Here is a 20,679-nt window from a genome sequence, read left to right as displayed (position 1 = left end):
CCAAAAAGACGTTCCTTTTGTTAGGACCATGAGGCTAGGACCATTGGACCAAATAATTATGCCATAATCAATTTTCATGCTCCAATCGGGTTAACCGACAAAAACCCAGGTTTTTAAAGCACCGCACAAGATACTCGTACTGTCGTGCAAATGCAAACGTCAAAAATCATGATTATGGCCAGAAATGCAGGCCGGTAAGCAGTTTGGTGTGTAAGCTCCTGCGATTCAGTTTTCACTTTATTATTTAGATCAGTGTCGCTAGATTGCAGAAAGATTATAATATGGAGATTGTTTTTATTTTATCAACAAACTTACACAGTCTAATACAGATACGCCCGATTATAAGCACCATAAAAAAAATAAATAATGACCCATTTATCGATGCTGGCGACGTCACTTATTCCCAATACTTATAAAATTATACCCATCACACACAATGGAAAACTCACTTTCCCCCTTTTTCGTAAAAGTTCTCCAGTTAAATGATTTACTGACTTTCAGTGCATAATGTTGTCGTGCTTTGATTAAGAGTTAGAGACTGTTGTGAGTGTTTTGTTTACACAAATAAACAACGCACGTGCTGACCATACAATGAACGAGAAATTCCATTTTTTGTTATTTATGTTACATGTAACTCTGGGAAAAAGCCATGAGACGGATTATCCATCTGAACGAATGAAACCGTCTGAGAGATCACACGAGCTATCTCGAAAACACTGTAGACGAAACAAAATCGAGCGTGGCATGGTAGAAAACACGGAAAACCGGATAGCCGGGTAACCGGATAGCCGGATAACCGGATAAATGGTAACTCCAGTAACTAATCATTGATAAATATCAATGTTCGATATTGAAAATAAAAATTATGGACAAAATTTCTAGTCTGAACGGTGAATTAGATTAAGAACAACAGAACTTCAATTTTTATAACTAGAATATTGTGTGGTAAACAGAGTGCACAAGAGCCGTTTATGATGAATTTTTCGTAATTCTCTCAGCCCCGTATTTGCACTAACTGACTAACAGACGGATGATGCGTCGAGGCGAACTACCCACTTGAATTTGCCTTATAAGAGACAAACTATGCCGATAATTCGTGTTGACGGACGATACGTCTGTATGCCCGTGTTTACACACAGAAGAACTAGAAGACGAACTCTCTTTTGCTTGCCCAAGTTCGTCCAGACGAAAAATCCGTCTCTAGTATAAATCGGGCTAATAATTATCCAACATACTGGCTTTGCATAAATTAACAGTTGTTCAATTTGATCGCCCTGGACGGTACGGTACGTACCCATATGAACAAGCTTTGCTATTGGTTGATGATAACAATAAAAACAATGAACTACAGAAATTGATTTCTAAAAGAACGAATCATACTGAACACTGTAGATAGTTACTGGATCGCCCCCCCGTATAGATCTGTTTTGAGCTGATCCAACGACTATACATGCACTAAAGTTTGTTTAAATGTATTTTTGTAAATACTTTTGTTGATTCTTTAAACCCGACGGAAAAGTGTCATTAAATCATCGGACTGATGATAAACACCAACTATTATTTGCTGTGAGTTGAAGAAATAACTAAAAAAACGTGAACCGTTAAGTCAAAAATCTTGTGGTCATTCGCTTACCCCGTGGTTGTCAAGTTTTGTACCAGCTCAATAAAATGCTTCATTGTCAGATAGCGAAGTCATGCAGTGAAGGTAAGTTCTTATCTTCTTGGTATTCATAGTTATTATGACTCGGAGTTTGGGTTAGGAATTTGTGTACCGATGCTTAGAGTTTAGACATCATAACAACAGTAACCATTACACCATGCATGCTTATTGTGATTTATCGCATTACTGAATTTAAAATCAATCGTCCAACTATAGTGTGTCTATAATATATTCACACGACGAAAGGCCGAATCATAATAGATACTACAACTGTTTATAAATGCAGATTATGGCAAGAATTGGAATACCACTAAATCATGTAAACAAAAATATGCGAGTTTGAGCAAATATCTAATGAAATAAATTATTGCGCTCAACGAAGGAGAACACATTCCAATTCTGACTCGCATGGTGTCCCGCGTGGTTTTTCATGTCATTCGATTTTAGACTTTGGCGCCATCCTGGATGGACTATGTCTCACGTCTCGCCTCGACCATGCAAATTCTTATGAATGCGACCTCTTGAGTTTTGCTATTCTTGAACTTTAACTCTAGCACAAGTTGGTCGTTAGTTGTATCTAGACGAGCAGACCCCACAACCGCGGAGGTATATCTTCACAGGAATCAGGTATGAAGCCATCCATCGCGTAGTGTGATAAGAAAAACGAACCAGGACGTGTATCAGACTGTGCTGTTGATTTAAACAGGGCGAAATTATAGTCGCCCTCTGAAAATGAATATTATTTCGATACATCAATAAAATTGGTTTATTCATACATAATTGGATAGATTGGAACAAGGCCGCCGCGAGAGCTTAATAGTGATTGTGGGGTGCATATTCATGACTGCCTGACTGATTTTTTTTTGTTTGCTTTTGTCTCTATGGTTGTACGACCATGAATATATGATTCATTTATACACAAGCGCTGGAATGAGCTAATGTGCAATCTGATTGGCTCTCTACTAGACAGATATTAGCTCTCTGAGAGGCAATGGTGAAAGGTTTCTGCAAGTATATCTATTGCCGGGGATAGGAAAATATGTTCAAAATCCTTTTTATCTTATGCCTGACCAGATTTTTTCAGACCGCATACTCTTAAGCCTGTTTATTTCATTGTTGTGAAGTTGTTACAGCTATCATAAACACAATATTTCAACACATCATAATTAATTTTATTCAAAACTTGGTGTTAAATATCATGTAAAAACGTATTCAGGTGTTTCATATACATTCAAAACTTGGTGTTAAATATCATGTAAAAACGTATTCACGTGTTTCATATACATTCCAAAACGTTCCTTATCTCAAACAACTAATCAATATTCTATTCTATTAACTAACTATAATTTAAAACATTTTTTCACTTGAAGTGAAACTCGCACAAATTTAAAACAAGAAAAAGTCGCCGCCTCAGCTCTGTAATAATTATAATCAAAGCTACATACGCAAAATTTTGATTCACTTTGAAATTAGAAGCAGTGCAGAGGCCGGTAACACGTGATATATATAGTCTAAGCTACAATATTTTAATCATCACAGAAATATTACACGATAAAAACAAGATCTACTCCTATGCTTCTTATAAAAGATTTTGAAAGACACTATAGAGAGAGTATTGCCCAGCACATACAACATCAGCAAGGAACGGACGCAACATTGCAGGAAAAAATCAAACGCTAAAACTTAGCCGTCCGAGTGAAAATGTTGTCTTATTTGAATCAGAGAAACAATAATCCAATGTGTTGTGATATATGGTTAATAATGCAATATAAATTATAGTGAAAGTAATCGCCAGAGTTATTATTTTTTCAGCAACTGGCCACGGAAATTTAGAAAAAACATTTAAACATTTTGCGTTTCAGAATGCAAAAATGATGCACAAGACACTAGTAAATAAAAAATATACCGATAATATAGGATTTGACATTTTCGTTTTAAGCGAAGCCAAATTATTGCATGCATGTGACCTGGACACTGGATTTAAATTTGCGCTTTGCTTTATTCTACCCTCAATAGCCTTTCTCTAATGTGAAATAATAATTATGAACCCCAATGATATTTTGTGGTTATAAACTTGGCCCGTGGTTCTCTTGCTACAAACATTTTGGCACCTAATAAAAAGAAAAATAACAGGAAGAATGCATTTTATACCAGTTATTGATTATTAGCTCGGAACTTTGCTTAAAGTAAAAAGCCCCAAATGTTCTAGCTTTATAATTGATACGCTTATATATAAAATTACTTTTGTCCTGCTATTCAGGTAGCAAAATATCAATTATACTGGTAGCGTCGTACCGAGAGTTTTTGCATTTAGGGAAGATAAGTCCGCGCTTTGACACGAAATGACAGCGATGCTGGAGATGACAGCAGATATAGGCATACCTATTGTACACCAGTATAGGGGCACAAAAAATTATACTCAAGAGTTTGTTTTCGTTAAAAAAGTGACGAACAGAGTATTCCTTCCATATATTTATCATGATGTAGTCAATCTCTTTTCAACCAAACTTATAACCAGCCATGTTTGTTGTTTTTCACTAGAATTCCCAGGGACTCATAACTCTCAAAATATGTTCACACATGGCTTTAACCTGATGGGCTCTTTGTCGTAGAAATAATAGGCATTGATTGCGAGACATTCAAGGACATTTTTTTAAGTGCAGCCCTGAAGAGCTTTTAAGCCCGGTCCCAACGAGCTAGACCCATGAGGTGAAAAGACCTTGTTTTTGAGATTTTTAACATACCAGACATTGCATGAAATGCAATTTAAAACGTCGTAATTTTTTTATACTCAAACATTGCTTAAGTTTTCTTTACAATTTTATATTCTTTTCTTACGTATTCCATTGTAACTTGAGGTAACAGAAAACACTTAATCTATTAAAGTTTCGTGATGTTAAGTAAATTAGCTTGTAGTTGCACCACGTAAGTCATTACGTCACTTGCGTCGAGTACCTACTAGCTACATCAGTTAATTCACTTATTGATGTCAGTTGTAACCACGCAAACATACAGGAATATTATTTCCTGATAGTTTTAAGCTATAGGCTGTTGTGTTTATGTAACATTATACTAAATATTTTATTTGCCTGCCCAAAAGTTCGATCTTTGAATAATTTTTTTTGCCAGATTTGATATTCATCGGCACGAGTATTTTTGATCAGCACACATTCTATGTTTATCTTTTTTATGCTCTCGATAAATTTGGTACGAAATTTTCCACTCTCGTTACAGAAAAAAATACACTCCGCTGAGTTCTGTTACTGATACATTTTTGCACTATTGCTTGGCATTAGCTGCACAAACCAACAAATCGCAGTCGTTAAAAATTTTCCGGTACATCATTATCACCAAAACAAAAATATAATATTATAAAGATATAATGATAATAAATGTTCGATTTCAGACGAAAAGATTTTACATAATATATTAACTTGATTTTCAAAGCTTTGAATATTGTTATTGAGAAAAATGGGCAGTTATACGAATCTGTGATCTACATTTTGAGAAACATTTAGAGTAAATGCTCATTTTTCAAGTTCGAACGATTCAGGTAAAGGTAGTTGTATTTATTTCATACTTACATCGTGATTAAACATGAAGCGTTAACCAGATTCAATACAGGACTTCAACCTCAGATGGAGTAAAATAATAGCTTCCTGCAAGGAGGGATCTCGTGTTCGGTTGGTTGAATGTGTAACCAGGTGGAGTTTGGTAAGTGTGGCCAAGCTTGGAGTAGGAAGAAGCGGTGCTTCCTGCGTTGTTTGAAATATAGAGATCATGGCCGCCACCAAATGTTGGCCCGAATCCATTATATCGGTAAATTCCATACCCAGCATTCACATATAAAGACTTGAATGGAGGGAGGTCGTCATTATTTCGAAGAGAAAACAAAAAGGAACTTGGATCAGATTTATGGTAGTCTGTAAAATACGCAGTAAATTCTTATTAAATATTATTATCTCAGATTTCTGCAATGATGGACATTAAAATATTTAGATGAATAAACTGTTTAAATTTTTGCATAATTAACAAGACACACTCTAAGTATATTTTCATAATACGAAGTAAACAAATCCTTGCATGTTAAGGGTGTAAAATTAATTATGCGCAAAATATGTAACATACAAATATACAATTATTTTAATGTGGGTGTATATAATTATAAAGGTTTATAGGGGATTCGAAAGAAAAGTGATAATCACAGATCCAATGAAAGTCATCAGGAAACATTTATCAAAAACAAAAAAAAAGGTTTTCACTTCATGATTGGATTGCGAAAGAGAAACAATTTAAAACCTAGCTATAAACTTAAAATGTTTGAACTAAGGTGGTACGTGCTATAGTATAGTGGTTTAATCCGTGTTTGAATTAACACTTAAGCCTGTTTTCCCCTTCAACCGCATCGTACCGAAAGACATCATTTCAAATGGATAAACAGTCTAAAGGTCGCACGGCCAGGTGCACCGCACGTAACTAAAGTTTTTATTTCCAGGTAATTTTCCTCTACGGCGGGTCACACTGCCGTTATCAAAATTCGTCTTGACCAATGAGACGCTACGGTCGCTCTTGACCAATGAGACGATACGAACACAAAACTATGACATGTGAAATTCCTCCAAATAAAACAGATAAATTGTATATTGTTTCTGGCAACAAATTTCATGACAAATAAGGCTACAATAAGAATCTGAAATTCATTTTGGAGAATTTAAAGTCATAAAGTTCTCGCTGATATTGAAATTGCAACGACGACGATGGCGTTAACCCGAACACTGTGCTTCCATGCATCAGTTCACAGATTGCAGCACAAAATTGGGTTTCCATAGGTTTAAATTTCTATGATGACAAAAATGATAACATATGAAATTTGATGCAGTTATTAATTTTTATCCAATTTAAAAAACGTGTTGCCCACTAAAACTATTATGCCACACAATCATTCTATTAAAAGAATATCATCATTAAAACCTACATTAAAATATTTTTTGAGAGAAGTAGTAAATGCCACGCACCTATTCGTTTAGTATTGTACTTCCGGTTTACAACATTCTTTTTAAAGCTGCTAACGAATGGGTATGTTCAGGGGTGGATCCAGCACTATAGTGAACTAATTTACAAGACACAAGAAAATTGTTAAAAATAACCACTTTGTTTTGTGATGCAAATTAGTGCTGGATCCACCTCTGGGTATGTTATATAATTACTCGATAAAAATTAATTAATGATTATCAGGTCTTACCGTTCTCCGTACCAGGATCAGTCCACGAAACTGTGGCATATCCACCAAATATAAAAGTCTTGTTATCTTTGACAACTTTAACAATCGTCAATGTCGGTGCTTTCCCATCGCATTGAGAATGAAATGTTGAACCTCCCCATCCATCTCTTGAGGCACGCCAACAAACATTCCAGTCCTTGTCAGATTGTGGCAACCATTTATTCAATTTTAGTGGAAAGTCACCAGGTTCATTTTTCAAGATTTCTTAAACACAAATGTTGAAGTAAGAATACAAGATGACTTGAAATTGACCCGGACAAAAAGGAGAAAATAATAATAGTTAGGGATAATTGTAAATTAACACCGACAAGTATTGAGAGATGAGTCTAGTGTGTTTAATACTGCAACAATAAGAAAACTTGGCAGGCGGAAAGACATCGCCGTATAAAATCGACAATTCATTTTAAACTTACACGAAGCATTCATCGTTGGCTATCTTTAAAAGCGGGGGGCGTGGAATTCCGGAGAATGGGTTAATATCGGGAAATAACGAGGAATATCGGGAACAAATGGGAATATTACATACACTGTGTAAAATCTTTATCAATCAACGATCCCATTGTAATACGAGCATGCATGGCGTGTTTAAGAAAAGTAAAATAGAGCAGTTGAAGTTTAAACCAAAAACAATCCCTTTACCAAAATGCTTATGGCCAGAAATCAATCATTTGACAAGTGGTATATAATAATACACAATTATTGGATGAGTTTTTTGTGATATGCAGAGTTATCAAGGTCGATTTACCTCGACCTTGACAACTCTCCATATCACAAAAACTGAATTCAATAATTATTGTTTTATTATACATTTCCAAAATAGTAAACATAATATTAACGAATCAAAAACCTTATTTAATAGCAATATCTAAAAATACATCAATTATTAATACATAAATACATTCAAATGAATACCGCTTGTTAACCACCACAGGCTCACTTGCAGGTAATTCAGTTATCTGCTAGCAAATAACTGAATTTTGCGTGATTGCGCGATTTATATGTCAACTATTAGCCAATAAAATTGCTCTTACTACTTCTAATGTATAATTATAATAGTATTTAATTCCTCCAAATAAAACAGATAAATTGTTTATTGTTTGAAGCAACAAATTTCATGACAAATAAGGCCACAATGAGATGTAGCAACAAATTTCATGACAAATAAGGCTACAATAAGACTCTGGAATTCATTTTCGAGAGTCATAAATTTCTCACTGATATTGAAATTGCAACCACGACCGTTGCATTAACCCGAACACTGTCCTTCCATGCTTCAGATTGCAGCACAAAATTGGGTTTCCAGAGGTTTAAATTTTTATGATGACAAAAATTATAACATGAAACTTTATGCAGCTATTAATTTTGATCCAATTCAAATGTTTATTCCACTAGTGCAAATTAGTTATCACTACACCATAGAATACCTAAGTGACTGACGCCTAGAATTAATATTTAACAATTTACTGAACTTTTTTAGTTGATTTGCTCCTTTATAGTGTTGGTCTGTGAAACTTACGCGATTTGCACTCGGCCGGCGATTCCATGGATGATGCTGCACAGAAATGACGGAATTACTTTGCTAAATGCGCATATTACCCACAGGTTTGGTTAACCTTGCTTTTCTACTGATATTTAGCAATTAATAATTTGCTAAAGGCAAGGTGAATATCGCTGAATATATCCGAGATGAAACTGTTTTAGTACCATTATATACGATAAATTTTTCAATAATTCTATTGCAACTATACCAATAACAACGAATGCTAAAATTATTCACCTGAGTGTATGTTTCGGCGCTGACAATTGTATGAACCTGGTGTGTTTCTGCAAACTTCGTTTTCGCTGCAGTTGTGTTTTCTATTTTTGCATTCGTCAATATCTAAAATACACATTCCTAGCTTATAATCATATAATTATTCTTGATACATCTATCAGGCTATCGCAAAGCGTGCTAGGAACTGTGGACGTTTCAGTATTTTTGAAAAAAGAGTCATTCGGCTTCACAGTTCTAAGCCAGAATGTATTTTCTAATTTATCATCTAGATCTTTTACGTGAACGACTAGACTAGATAATTCGCTTTATGTGTTATAACGAGCTTTCTGTGAAAATCATACTAGCGATCGAAGCCCCTGAAGTAGAAAACGATTCCCTTCGAAAACGATTATTTTGGAATGGAATATATATATATATATATAATATATATATATATTATATATATATAATTATATATATATAAGGTGTGTTTGTTCTTCTACACAAGTATGACCAACCGGGCAAGCAGAAAATTCTACTTGACCGCGGTGGGAATCGAACCCGCGACCTTCGCATTTCTAGAACGATGCTCTACCGTCTGAGCTACAAGGCCAAGTTGGGAACGACTGTGATTTGTTCGATTCCCACCGCGGTCAAGTAGAATTTTCTGCTTGCCCGGTTGGTCATACTTGTGTAGAAGAACAAACACACCTTAAATATATATATATCCACAAGTGAAACATGGCTCAATTAAGAGCAAAAAAAAAAAAGCACAAATATATATATATATATATATATATATATATATATATATATATATTTATTTATATATGCAAAAGTTTGAGTCCAGTAACTGTATTTCATTGTTTTAGCAGCCTATATTAATATTCTACAGAAAACCTTACCGATAAGTGAACTAGAAAAAAGTAAATACGTAAACTGAAAACTACTTCGTGTACAACAACTATGGCATGTTATGATATCCATTTAACGAAGCTATGTTAATTTGCAAACATGCATTACATGTCAATTCTTATATCAGTAGTATCCCTCTTTTTTCCTCTTGAAACGGCTTTTATTGTTTCCAGCATAAATTCCATAGGTTTTTTAATGTTGCACGTTCAATACCTCTCAGCCAGCATTCGTTGACCACTTGCGTCAAGTCATCCTTGCTAGTGGGTGTGTGCGTCGCCCCTCTCCGGTTAAAACGGTCCTACAAGTGCACCATAAGTTTCAGATCTTGAACTTGAGGTAGAAAGCCATGAGAACGAGATCACCAGAACGAGTTTGCTTCTAACAGATTTCTGGCACATAGAAGGTGTCCATGTGCTTAGGGTGATTATCATGTAATCAGACGCGCGATCATCTTTGTACCAGATGAAATTCCATGTCCTTGAAGAATTGGATGATACTTTTCTTCTACAACGACTGGACTCAAACTTTTGCCCCCTACTGTATATATATATATATACAGTAGGAGGCAAAAGTTTGAGTCCAGTGACTGTATTTCTTTGTTTCAGCAGCATATATTAATATTCTACAGAAAACCTTACCGATAAGTGAACTAGAAAAAAGTAAACAAGTAAACAGAAAAATACATGCTGTACAACAACTATGAGATGTTATGATATTCATTTTTACGTATTTTAATGTGCAAACATGCATTTACATGTCATTGCTTAGTTCCCTCTCTTTTGCTCTTGAAATGACCTTTATTCTTGCTCGCATAGATTCCATAGGTTTTTTAATGTCCCACGTTCAATACCTTGCCAGCATTCGTTGACCACTTGCCTCAAGTCAGCCTGGCTGGCGGGTCTGTGCCTCGCCCTCTTCCGGTTAAAACGGTTCTACAAGTGCTCCATAGGTTTTAGATCTGGAATATGAGGTGGAAAGCCATGACAACGAGATCACCAGAATGAGTTTGCTTCTAAACGATTTCTGGCACATAGAAGATGTGCATGTGCTTAGGGTGATTATCATGTAGTTAGACGTGCGATCATCTTTGTACCAGATGAAATTCCATGTCCTTGAAGAATTGGATGATACTTTTCTTTAATTAGGATCCTATTATATCTTTCAATATTGCCAAACCGAGCATGGCCATGGCATGGTATAATCTACCGTTGAAAATATAAAACAAGAAAAATTTAGGTCTTTCGGTAGGAATACCGGCACAAAAAAAGTACTGGTAAATCTCTTGTTAATTCTAATGAGATTACCTAAATGCAAAGTCAAATTTTTAATGCGTATTTATTTTTCGCTTACCTTCAGTTACCTATATGAGAAAGAAAAATATCGTGGTAAATATTTTTCAAATTATGTTGTAGAGCAATGTCAAATCAGTTATTTTGAAGAGACAGACCAGTGTCGAATGAGTTATAGGCAGCAGAAACTATAGGGAAGTGGAGCCAGTTGTAAGGAAAAGTCATGTCCCCTGGATTTACTATACTATAACTTCGAAATACGTACATGGAGATATCTGAATGTTGTTAGCAGAATGTTGTTATCATTACACATCATAATGATGTATCATTAAGCGGCAAAGGCGCCACGACAAAGATGAATATTATGTGGCATTTTTCCTAGCCTTTCTATCTATTATTGGATGATGGAGGCAAAATTGAAACTCTAATTTACAATGAAATGGAAGTTTTCTTGGAAAGAAATAATTGAATTACTCAATATAATATACAGATTTCATCGAATTCGCGTCAGATTTGTTGAATGCAGTATCATACTTGAAAAGTGTGCTTCTGCTCAGTGCAAGTCTTCAACTTTAATCTAAAAGTCTAGCTGCCCTTTGTGCTCTTTTTCTATAACGCGATACAGTTGAATGAATCTAATCATACCAAAACGTCTTCGTAAAAATTCCATGGCCCATTCTTCATTTTTGTTTTGTTCATCTTCACCGTGCTGTTGCTCAACTGACAGTTGGCTGTATAAAGGTTGCTTGGTCTCACTCTGTAGTTGTAACCATAGCAATTGTCTTGATTAATACAGAGAATATGACACTCTCCCAAAAGATGAATGGTATGATTTGATATAAGATTAGATGGACGCAGTGCTTGATCTCCTGTTTGATATAAAATTATCAACTGTAAAGCTTGATTAAATATCTGCACTGTAAAAAATGTTTAAAGAATAAAAATTTATCAAGCGTATTCAAGTTTATATAACTTATAACTTATAACTGAATAAGAGATTAATTTATGGTTTTTTTGCCACAGTCCAAAACGGAAAAGCTCTCTCAACTTGTATAAATAGCCATCAAAAAACCTATACACACGAATCCGGTATAATGTAAACTGGGTCTTACTCCATGTGATGATCAATAATGCGAAATGAGTTCATTTACATTTCTTACGCATTATAATTTTGACAGCGAAAGTTGCCGTACCAATAAAATCTCTAGCAAGAGAAGGAATTTTGGCGAATGTGATTATATAATTTGTAGAAAAAAATTGAGAATCATCCAAAAATCCTGCGGGAACAAATACAAACTCGCGGTCCATTCGTTGGTGGATCGCTGTTAACGAAGCCAAAGAGGAAATCAAGAAAGAAAACATATGAAGGGCAATAAAAAAAGTGTTCCAAATGCTGAAGTATTGAAAACTATCTTTCAAAACGAGAAGAAAATTTTAATAATTGTCTGGGATGTTATTCTTGCGGCTAATTGCAATTTACTCAAGGTTAAAGCGTTGTATTATTTCAATATTTGTGTCTGTAAATTAAAATATTCTATTGCAGTATAATTCACATCATTCTACCATTCTATACAATTTTATAACGCTAGACCTTAATCAAACATATATTTTGAACAAGTCAATCATGTTCACGTCATAAATTTAGTCCACGTGCACCCTCATGATTTTTGTCCAAGTGAATCATAATTTTTTGTTCACATGATCAATGACCCTTGCCCACGTGCAACGTCATGATTTATGTCCGCGTGAAACGTTAATTTGTTCACGTGAACCTATTGTATCGGCACTTTTTGCTAGCTATTTAGGGGGGAGCTTATCACAACCTCGTTCCCAGGTCTTATCATTCGTTTTCATGCGCATTATCATTTTAGCCTTAGTATGCATGAAATGTCTATAATTTTACTACATCTTACACACGCTTTTGTACCTATTGAACAGTATAATGCAGAAAAAGTTTATTGTTTCTTTTTCTGTGTCCTTGTTTTATCTATACATGGGTGAATACTAAAACGTGCATCGTGTCACAGCAGTTATCTTCCATGGCAATAAATTTTTGCCATGGAAATGGAGACACGTCGCACTCGTTTGCCTCGTAACCATGCAATTTGAGAACAAATTTCATAACCAGCCTACTTTACATTAGCGAAACTAACGACGACGGACAAACAATCTTTCCATGTTTCTGGGTCCCAGATGTGTGAACTCTAAAATGACGATAACTTCGCCGCGATCTTTGAAGCCAGATTAAAAGCCGCCATTAAGGTCATGCAACAGCCAAATTAGAACACCAATTTCTATACACAAGCTCATCACTTCTTAGCAAGAATAAAAGCTGAAAACAATTAAGCAATAGCACTTATATATTAATTTATTTTATTCTCAGTGACTATGTATATATAGATATAAAATTGATCCAATGATCCAATATAACCTGAGAGCAGCGTGGCAGTGTCTTCAAACCACTTAGCATCAAAAGTGATATAACAAGTCAACTGCTTAAAAAAGACAAAGCACTTCTTGACATTTCGACCTGAGGGCCATAGTCAGGTGAAGAACACGAGAAGTCATACTAACTCTCCTGACGAAGGCCCTCAGGTCGAAACGTCGAGAAGTGCTTTGTCTATTTTAGACAGTTGTTATATATACCACATTTGATGCTAAGTTACAGATATATCTACTATTTTTATTTCACTCTTCTTGTAATGCACCTGATGACCTCAACACGCATCAGAGCTGTTAGTACAGCCGAAAAGAAACGGCATTTTAGAATTTATTATATAGAATTACTTTGAAACGCTGGGTTGTATTTCTAGATGCCTCAGATATTTGGACGAATGCGACTATATTGAAACGAATTTGTGGTTAGTAAACAAAATATAATTCCAAACTACAGGGGTTAGAATAATACAATGCACTACGCTAGAGGGATTATCGGAGGAAAGCGTGTCGAGCTGAAAGGGGATGTTTTTATGATTTCTTCAATTAGCATGTTCACTTTCATAAAGTTAAACTTGAGACGAGAGAAATTGAATTGATTAATAAATAATATCGCTAAGTGCCCTAAATGAAAAAAGTGAAGCTGTTTATACTCTTTCAGCTTTTATAAACTCGAGTAAATGCATGAGCAATAAGGAAAATAAGACATAATTACTTTGATGATACAAATCATCATTTATTTATACATATACAAAATTAATATTCTTGTGTAGTCACATTTCTTGCACGTTCGTTTAATATATCGGTAACTGCATGGCTTATGAAATCCAAAGTGCTTTATTAGTAATAGAAAGTGTTTCATAGGTTACGTTAATCAACTTTTTTCCTATTTGCGTTCGTGTGGGATTGCATTACGCGAAAATAATCGATGAAAAACCACAAAGAACATGCGGGCGTAAAAGAAATGTTTCAAACCTAAATTTTTGACAACTAGATCGATTGATTTTTAGGCACAGCTGAAACATGTTTATAGCTAAATTTGTTCACTTAATTAGTCGAGCAATTGGTTGCCATGTAATTCTGAAATGCGCTATGGGAATAAATATTTTACGTATATATATTCCAGAAATATGATTTATCAATAGAAATAAGATTGACCGATGCTATTCATTCATTAGTGTAAAAATTAGACATTAATATCGCTTAAACTAAGTGATCGTTTTCTTGGCGTACTTTTGCTTTAAGTTAAGACAAGGTTTTTGTCAAACAAAGGCGTACCTTCAATGATTTTGTTAAATTTCCTCCATTTACATGGTTTGCTGTGTTCCAATGCAAAAGACTGTTGTGTATTAAAAAGAACTAACGTTATATAGCCGATAAAATTTAACATTTTTTGACAAAAGCCTTCGCTGAGCACAAACACGTACACATGCAGGTAATGAGAGACGTTGTCTCCAATCGACTCAAATTTCTTGGATAATGTGTTTAACATCTGCTTCATACGTGCGTAGGTAACCTAACAACTATGCAAATTCCAACTTATTATAATTATTTCTTTCTTTACACAAATTAATACTCTTGTAGAGTGGGAGGGCTTCCACCGTAATATTTTAAGGTTTGATTTCCACATAGGCAAGCGAATGCATTGTGTAGTATTGCACAAACGCTGTAAATTTATCCACCACACAGGATAAAAGGGCGCTTTAACTGGTCGTGGAGAACGACCATCACCTTGCCTCCCTTTGAGACCATACGATACCCCAACCCGTTTTAGGATTCTATAAGGCCTAACCCATCTATGTCGGAACTTCCAGCCTTTCTGTCTTTTCAACCTGACTGTTTCGCCTGTTTTGAAAGGCCGCCAAGTAGTTGTCGGTTGATTGAGCCTTGCCTTTTTTCTGATGCTTTTTATAAATGTTCCTCTGCTATACGTATAATATTGTGAAATTCTGACCTATAACTGACATTAAATATTCGCTCTGGCTTGATGGTATCGTCACCGCTAGGCCTAATTCCAATTCAACTGGCCGCTTATAGGTAATTGGCCAAAAACTATATCATACAGAGACATGCTTAGTGCATCGTCTCTACTAGTAATGTAAGAGAACGTGACTGAACCCAGCCACAAGTCGCAATCATCTCGCCTATTAGGAACGAAGGAGGAAAGCATAGCCTAAATTGTGCGGTTTTGGCGCTCTGTCTGTCCGTCACACTGAGGATGGTAGGCTGGTATAGCTGGTAGTGCGCGTTTTCGTAATACGCCCCATAAAATTACATACTTCATACAGCAGCGTACTCTCAAAATTTCTGCCTTGGTCTGAATGGAAGACTGCTTAGCGACCTAACCTGGAGAAAATGCGACGGACTATAGCAGTGGCGCAACTGTGCTGGCTTTTTCATCAGGTGTCTGAAACGCTTCACACCACTTGGTGAAATGATCGACGAGAACTGAAAATGTTTTTGATCCTTCGACTGGTCTCTTGCAGCGTCCATTGCCCAGAAAGTGAAAGGTTAACCGACTGAAATGTGGCCTAATGGCGTCGAATTGTTGCTATTTGGGGAGTTCGTTTGATTACAAACGTTGCACCTCTGGTTATGTTCGGAAACCGTTTGGGAATACCAGGGCAGTAAAATTTCCTTCGGACGCGTTAATTCCTCTGTGCGAGTGATACCTAAATGTCTCCCGAGTGGGCCATCATGTAGTGTTTTCAGGATGTTAGCTTGGAGGTTGGAGGGAATCAATATGACATTGTTGCAATGGTTATGGAATGTCTGTCGGTTACCAAAAGCTCTATACAGAATGCCGAAAATATTGGTCATAGTCCCGAAGCGAACGCTTTAGAGCAGGGTCTTGATCGTGATTCAAAGTTTGTTTGAGCAAATTGCGCGTGAACCTATTGTGTCGGCACCCTTTGCTAGCTATTTTTGGAGGAGTAGGGGGCTTTTAATTTCACAACTTGTTTCCAAGATGTTATCATTCGTTTCATGCGCATTATCATTTTTAGCCTTAACATGCATGAGATGTCTATAATTTTACTACATCTTACACACGCTAGAACCTATTCAACTGTATATTATAATGCAGAAAAAGTTTATTGTTTCTGTGTCCTTGTTTTATGTGTACATGGGTGAATACTAAAACGTGCATCGTGTTACAGCAGTTAATTTCCATGGCAATAAATTTTTGCCATGGAAATGGAAATGGACATACGTCGAACTCGTTTGCCAGAGGAAATCGTGTCAAACTGAGAGGGGATTTTTTTTTATGATTTCTTCAATCAGCGTGTTCACTTTCATAAAGTGAATCTTAAGACGAGAGAAATCGAATTGATTAATAAATAATACCTTTAAATACCCCAAATGAAAATAATGAAGCTGTTAACACTTTCAGCTTTTACAAACTCGAGTAAATGCACGAGCAATATGAAAAACAAGACATAATTACTTTGATGATGCAAATCATCATTTACTTATACATATATTCAATAGTAATATTCTTGCTGTAGTCACATTTCTTGCAATTTCGTTTAATATATCGGTAACTCCATGGCTTATGAAATCCAAAGTGATTTGTTAGTAATAGAAAGTGTTTCATAGGTTACGTTAATCACCTGCTTTTTCTACGTGCGTTTGTGTGGGACTGTATTAGGCGAAAATCATCGACAAAGAGACCACAAAGAACATGCCAGTTTAAATGTTTCACAACTGAATTTTTGACAACTAGATCGATTGACTTTTAGGCAGAGCTGAAACGTGTGTATAGCTAAATTTGTTCACTTAATTAGTCGAGTAATTGGTTGCCATGCAATTCTAAAATGCGCTATGGGAATAAATATTTTACGTATATATATTCTAGAAATATGATTTATCAATAGAAATATAGGATTGACCGATGTTATTCATTCAAGAAAAATATCTCCCCTTAAAGTCCGACACAGACCGGACGCGAAGCGGCAACGCGGCGCGAATTTTCAGTTTTCAGAAGCATATAAATTAAATTCTGGGATCAAAATTTGGAATCTATGGACGTTAGACCAATCAAAATTTATTATTTTAATGCAATCTACAAGATAATTTTGATAAGTTAAAATTTATTTGCTTTTAAAAAATATAAAACGTTGAAAATTCGCGCCGCGTTGCCAATTCGCGTCCTGTCTGTGTTGGCCTTAATGCGAAAGTGTTTAAACCAATTGAAATAAATCAACGTGGCGCGTGTGCTAGAAAAACGATGTTGATAAAACTGTTCTTTTTTATTTACGTATACAGTGCTTAGAATGCATTTTAACTCCCAAAGGGAACGAACTGCGGAAACCGGAGTATGCTATATCTTTTAACTTAACTTTGATCGAATCAGGGAAAAACCGGAATGGGTATACACACAAAAAACAGGTGTGTAGAATTACACACCAAGGTGTGTTTGACTACACACCAAGGTGTGCTCAATTGCACGCCATGGTGTGTAATTTCTGCACACCTTTCTACGCGCTTTTAGAAAGCACACCTTGGTGTGTAAGGAAACACACCTTTGTGTGTACGCAAACACACATTCGTGTGTTCGAAAACACACCTTTGTGTGTTAGCGAAAACACCTCCTTTTGCACACCTTTTCTTTTACTCATTAAGGTGTGTAAAGTAACACACCTTTTCACTGAAAACACACCTTTGTGTGTTTGACAGCACACCTTGACCTATCCAAGAAACACCTCTTTTGATGTGTTATAAAACACACCTTTAAATTATTAACAATATGCTTGATTGGCCTTATTTATTACCTATAGTATTTTAGTGCGTCGATAAAAGCGTCAGCCTTACGAGAAATTACACAAGTCACAGGAAATTTCACGCTGTTCCATTGCATTTAAATTTAACTTTTTTCTTTAAATTCCTGTTATCTTTGGCCTGCGTTTCAGCTTTGATCAGTATTAAAAACTCTAAACATTATATAAGACATAGATTTAAGGGAATTTACAGATCGTTGTGGTTTACTTTTGTAATAAGAATGATTAACGTGGGTTGTTTTTGAATATCTGCATACAGACTTGTATATACAGGTCAGTGATCTGATACGTCATACGCTTTTAACCAATAAGAATGTCGCGAGGTGTGAAACCCACGCGCACGAAATACAAACCACTGTTTAGTTTTACATTTCCTTCTCTACTGTGACAACTGTGCTTCGAGTCTGTTACAAGTTTAAATTATGTTTATTGTGAAGGCGATTTTAAGATTTTTTTGGAGATGAACACACGAGAGCATATGATGTTGTATAAAGAAGAAATTATAAGAGGGTAAGTTGTATTGCAGTGCTTTTCGAATCGTTTGTGTCAAACATTTGTATCAATTTCAATATGACCAACGAGTGTAATGACTGTAATCAATATGGTTGTCTCTATCTATTTGTAGCGAATAAATTGATGGTTCCGTTACAAACGATGCAAAGAAATTCAAGACTTCGAAGGTCCCGAATAGCTTGAAAGTGAAAAGTCTGCTTCATTCTAATAATTAGGAGACCACCGAAGCGCATGGCGACGCGAACAGATTCGACAGCACAAGAGAGACTTGGTGAGTGTTACGTTTTATCTTTCAAAATTTAATTGTTCTAGGTGCTTTTAGAAGGAGATTTACACGTATATCGGTGTATACATAAGGCTGTTTATGCCATAGTTTATGCTTGGTATAAAGAAAGCATATAATTCGCTAGGTGTAATCTTGATGAATTGTTTTGTGTCTTAATTTATGTTTAATATTTTGTATTCCTTTTGGGGGTTAGTAACATTCCAAAGGACCAATTTTTGTCCTCACTATACTGCATTTGCTTTCTAAATGTTGTAAATATTAGATAGTTTATTTGACTTGAGTGTTCCAGAATGGTTTATGATTTTTAATACTACAGACTTGACTACTTATCCTGAAAGATAACTATATATACATATTTAAATAAAACTTTCCCATTTTAAAGAAACTATAGGAAATGTGCCCAGACCCCAATTTTTCAAATTTCAACAGAAGGTTATAATTCATGTAATTATACCTGCCTATACCTGACAATACATCCTAAATTCTTTTACCAAAAATAAATCTTAACTCATAAATTGGGTATCATTTAGCATGTTCTATTAATTAACAGATGCTTGTGCACATCTTAAATTGGAAAATTCTAAATACCAGATCCTCTTATGCATTTATTTTATATTTTCAGGTGATCTTTGTTCATTATGAAGATCATGAATTAAGGCGATGATGTTATTGCAACAGTTGAGCAGGCACCATACACTCCAACAAACAAGAACAAGGGTGACCAACAAGACAAAAAACACCACAAGTGTCAAGTCGAGACGACATCAAGTCAATAAACTGTTTATAGAGTAAGACATTATTTTAAACTAAACTGCATGCTTCAAGATATTTATATAATTCATTACTGTGACTTCATGTTAATTCTTAATAGTATTGGAACTTAAAATATATTTATAAATTAATATTGTGTTTGTGTGTTTTCTAGCCCTGTTTATATGTTACTTTTAGGAAAGGTGTGCAACTTTTTACTTAAACAATTTGTGTGTTCTCCAGCACAGCTTAATTTAGCTGTGTAATGAAACACACCATGGTGTGTATGAAAACACACCTTCTTTGAAAACACACCTTGGAACGTGTTAAAATTTGGACAAGCCAAAAACACATCTTTTGGTGTGTTTTTTGACACACCTTTTAGTGTGTTCTACACACCTTTTGGTGTGCACAAAAACACACCTTGCTATGTGTTAACACACCTTTGAAGATGCTTTTTGCACACCTTATGGTGTGTTAAACACACCTTTAGGTGTGTTTCAAAACCCACCTTTAGGTGTGTTAAAATTTGGACAAAAAAGGTGTGTAAATTTAACACACCTTTTTTTAGTGTGTATTGATTGGTTCTTGCTTAATTTTCATATCCAACTTGAGGTTGTCAGGAATTTGTTCAACCTGAGTAGTTGCCCGGCTCATATGTTTGACGAATTAGTTCGTCGCTTCCTTAACAATACCTTTGAGCCAAAACCACTTATTCACACAGTTTCAAAGAAAAACAGTTTCAAAGAAAATGGTCTATTTTTACCTTTTGCCTTTCCCTTCACTGGTTCCCACTCGCTTCAGCCGGATTCGCAATTAAATTACTCGACTTTGTAATGCTGCTTATCCGCATCTCAATATTCGCTTTGTTTTTCGCTCCACCACACGTATTTCTTCCTTTTTTCCATTTAAGGATAAAGTTCGCAAGTTTCTGAGATCTGGTGTTGTATACCTTTTCAAGTGTCGATGCTGTTCCGCATCGTACGTGGGTCAAACCACACGTCGTCTACACACCAGA

The 20,679-nt window shown here is 35.5% G+C and overlaps 1 protein-coding gene, 1 long non-coding RNA gene and 1 other non-coding gene across 3 annotated transcripts; 1 reads left to right on the top strand and 2 right to left on the bottom strand.

Annotated features, from left to right (window-relative positions):
- Nucleotides 1-5,275: 5,275 nt before the first annotated feature.
- On the bottom strand, nt 5,276-7,708 carry LOC114539313. Its single transcript, XM_028559941.1, has 3 exons — nt 7,687-7,708; nt 6,903-7,145; nt 5,276-5,583 (listed from the first exon to the last, which is right to left on the bottom strand). The coding sequence occupies exons 1-3, from the start codon at nt 7,706-7,708 to the stop codon at nt 5,276-5,278; spliced, it is 573 nt and encodes a 190-aa protein (XP_028415742.1).
- Nucleotides 7,709-9,234: 1,526 nt separating this feature from the next.
- Trnas-aga lies at nt 9,235-9,307 on the bottom strand. The gene has a single exon. It is a non-coding gene; the product is annotated as a tRNA-Ser (tRNA).
- A 9,176-nt stretch (nt 9,308-18,483) lies between these two features.
- On the top strand, nt 18,484-19,614 carry LOC114542223. The gene is made up of 3 exons (XR_003689537.1): nt 18,484-18,622; nt 18,738-18,896; nt 19,534-19,614. It is a non-coding gene; the product is annotated as an uncharacterized LOC114542223 (long non-coding RNA).
- The last annotated feature ends 1,065 nt before the right edge of the window (nt 19,615-20,679 follow it).

Source organism: Dendronephthya gigantea, unplaced genomic scaffold, assembly GCF_004324835.1.
Source record: "Dendronephthya gigantea isolate DGI-Jeju-01 unplaced genomic scaffold, DenGig_1.0 000003F, whole genome shotgun sequence".
Taxonomy (NCBI): Eukaryota; Metazoa; Cnidaria; class Anthozoa; order Malacalcyonacea; family Nephtheidae; genus Dendronephthya; species Dendronephthya gigantea.
Note: the sequence above shows the minus strand (reverse complement) of the source record. Positions and strands in the feature narration are given on the sequence as shown.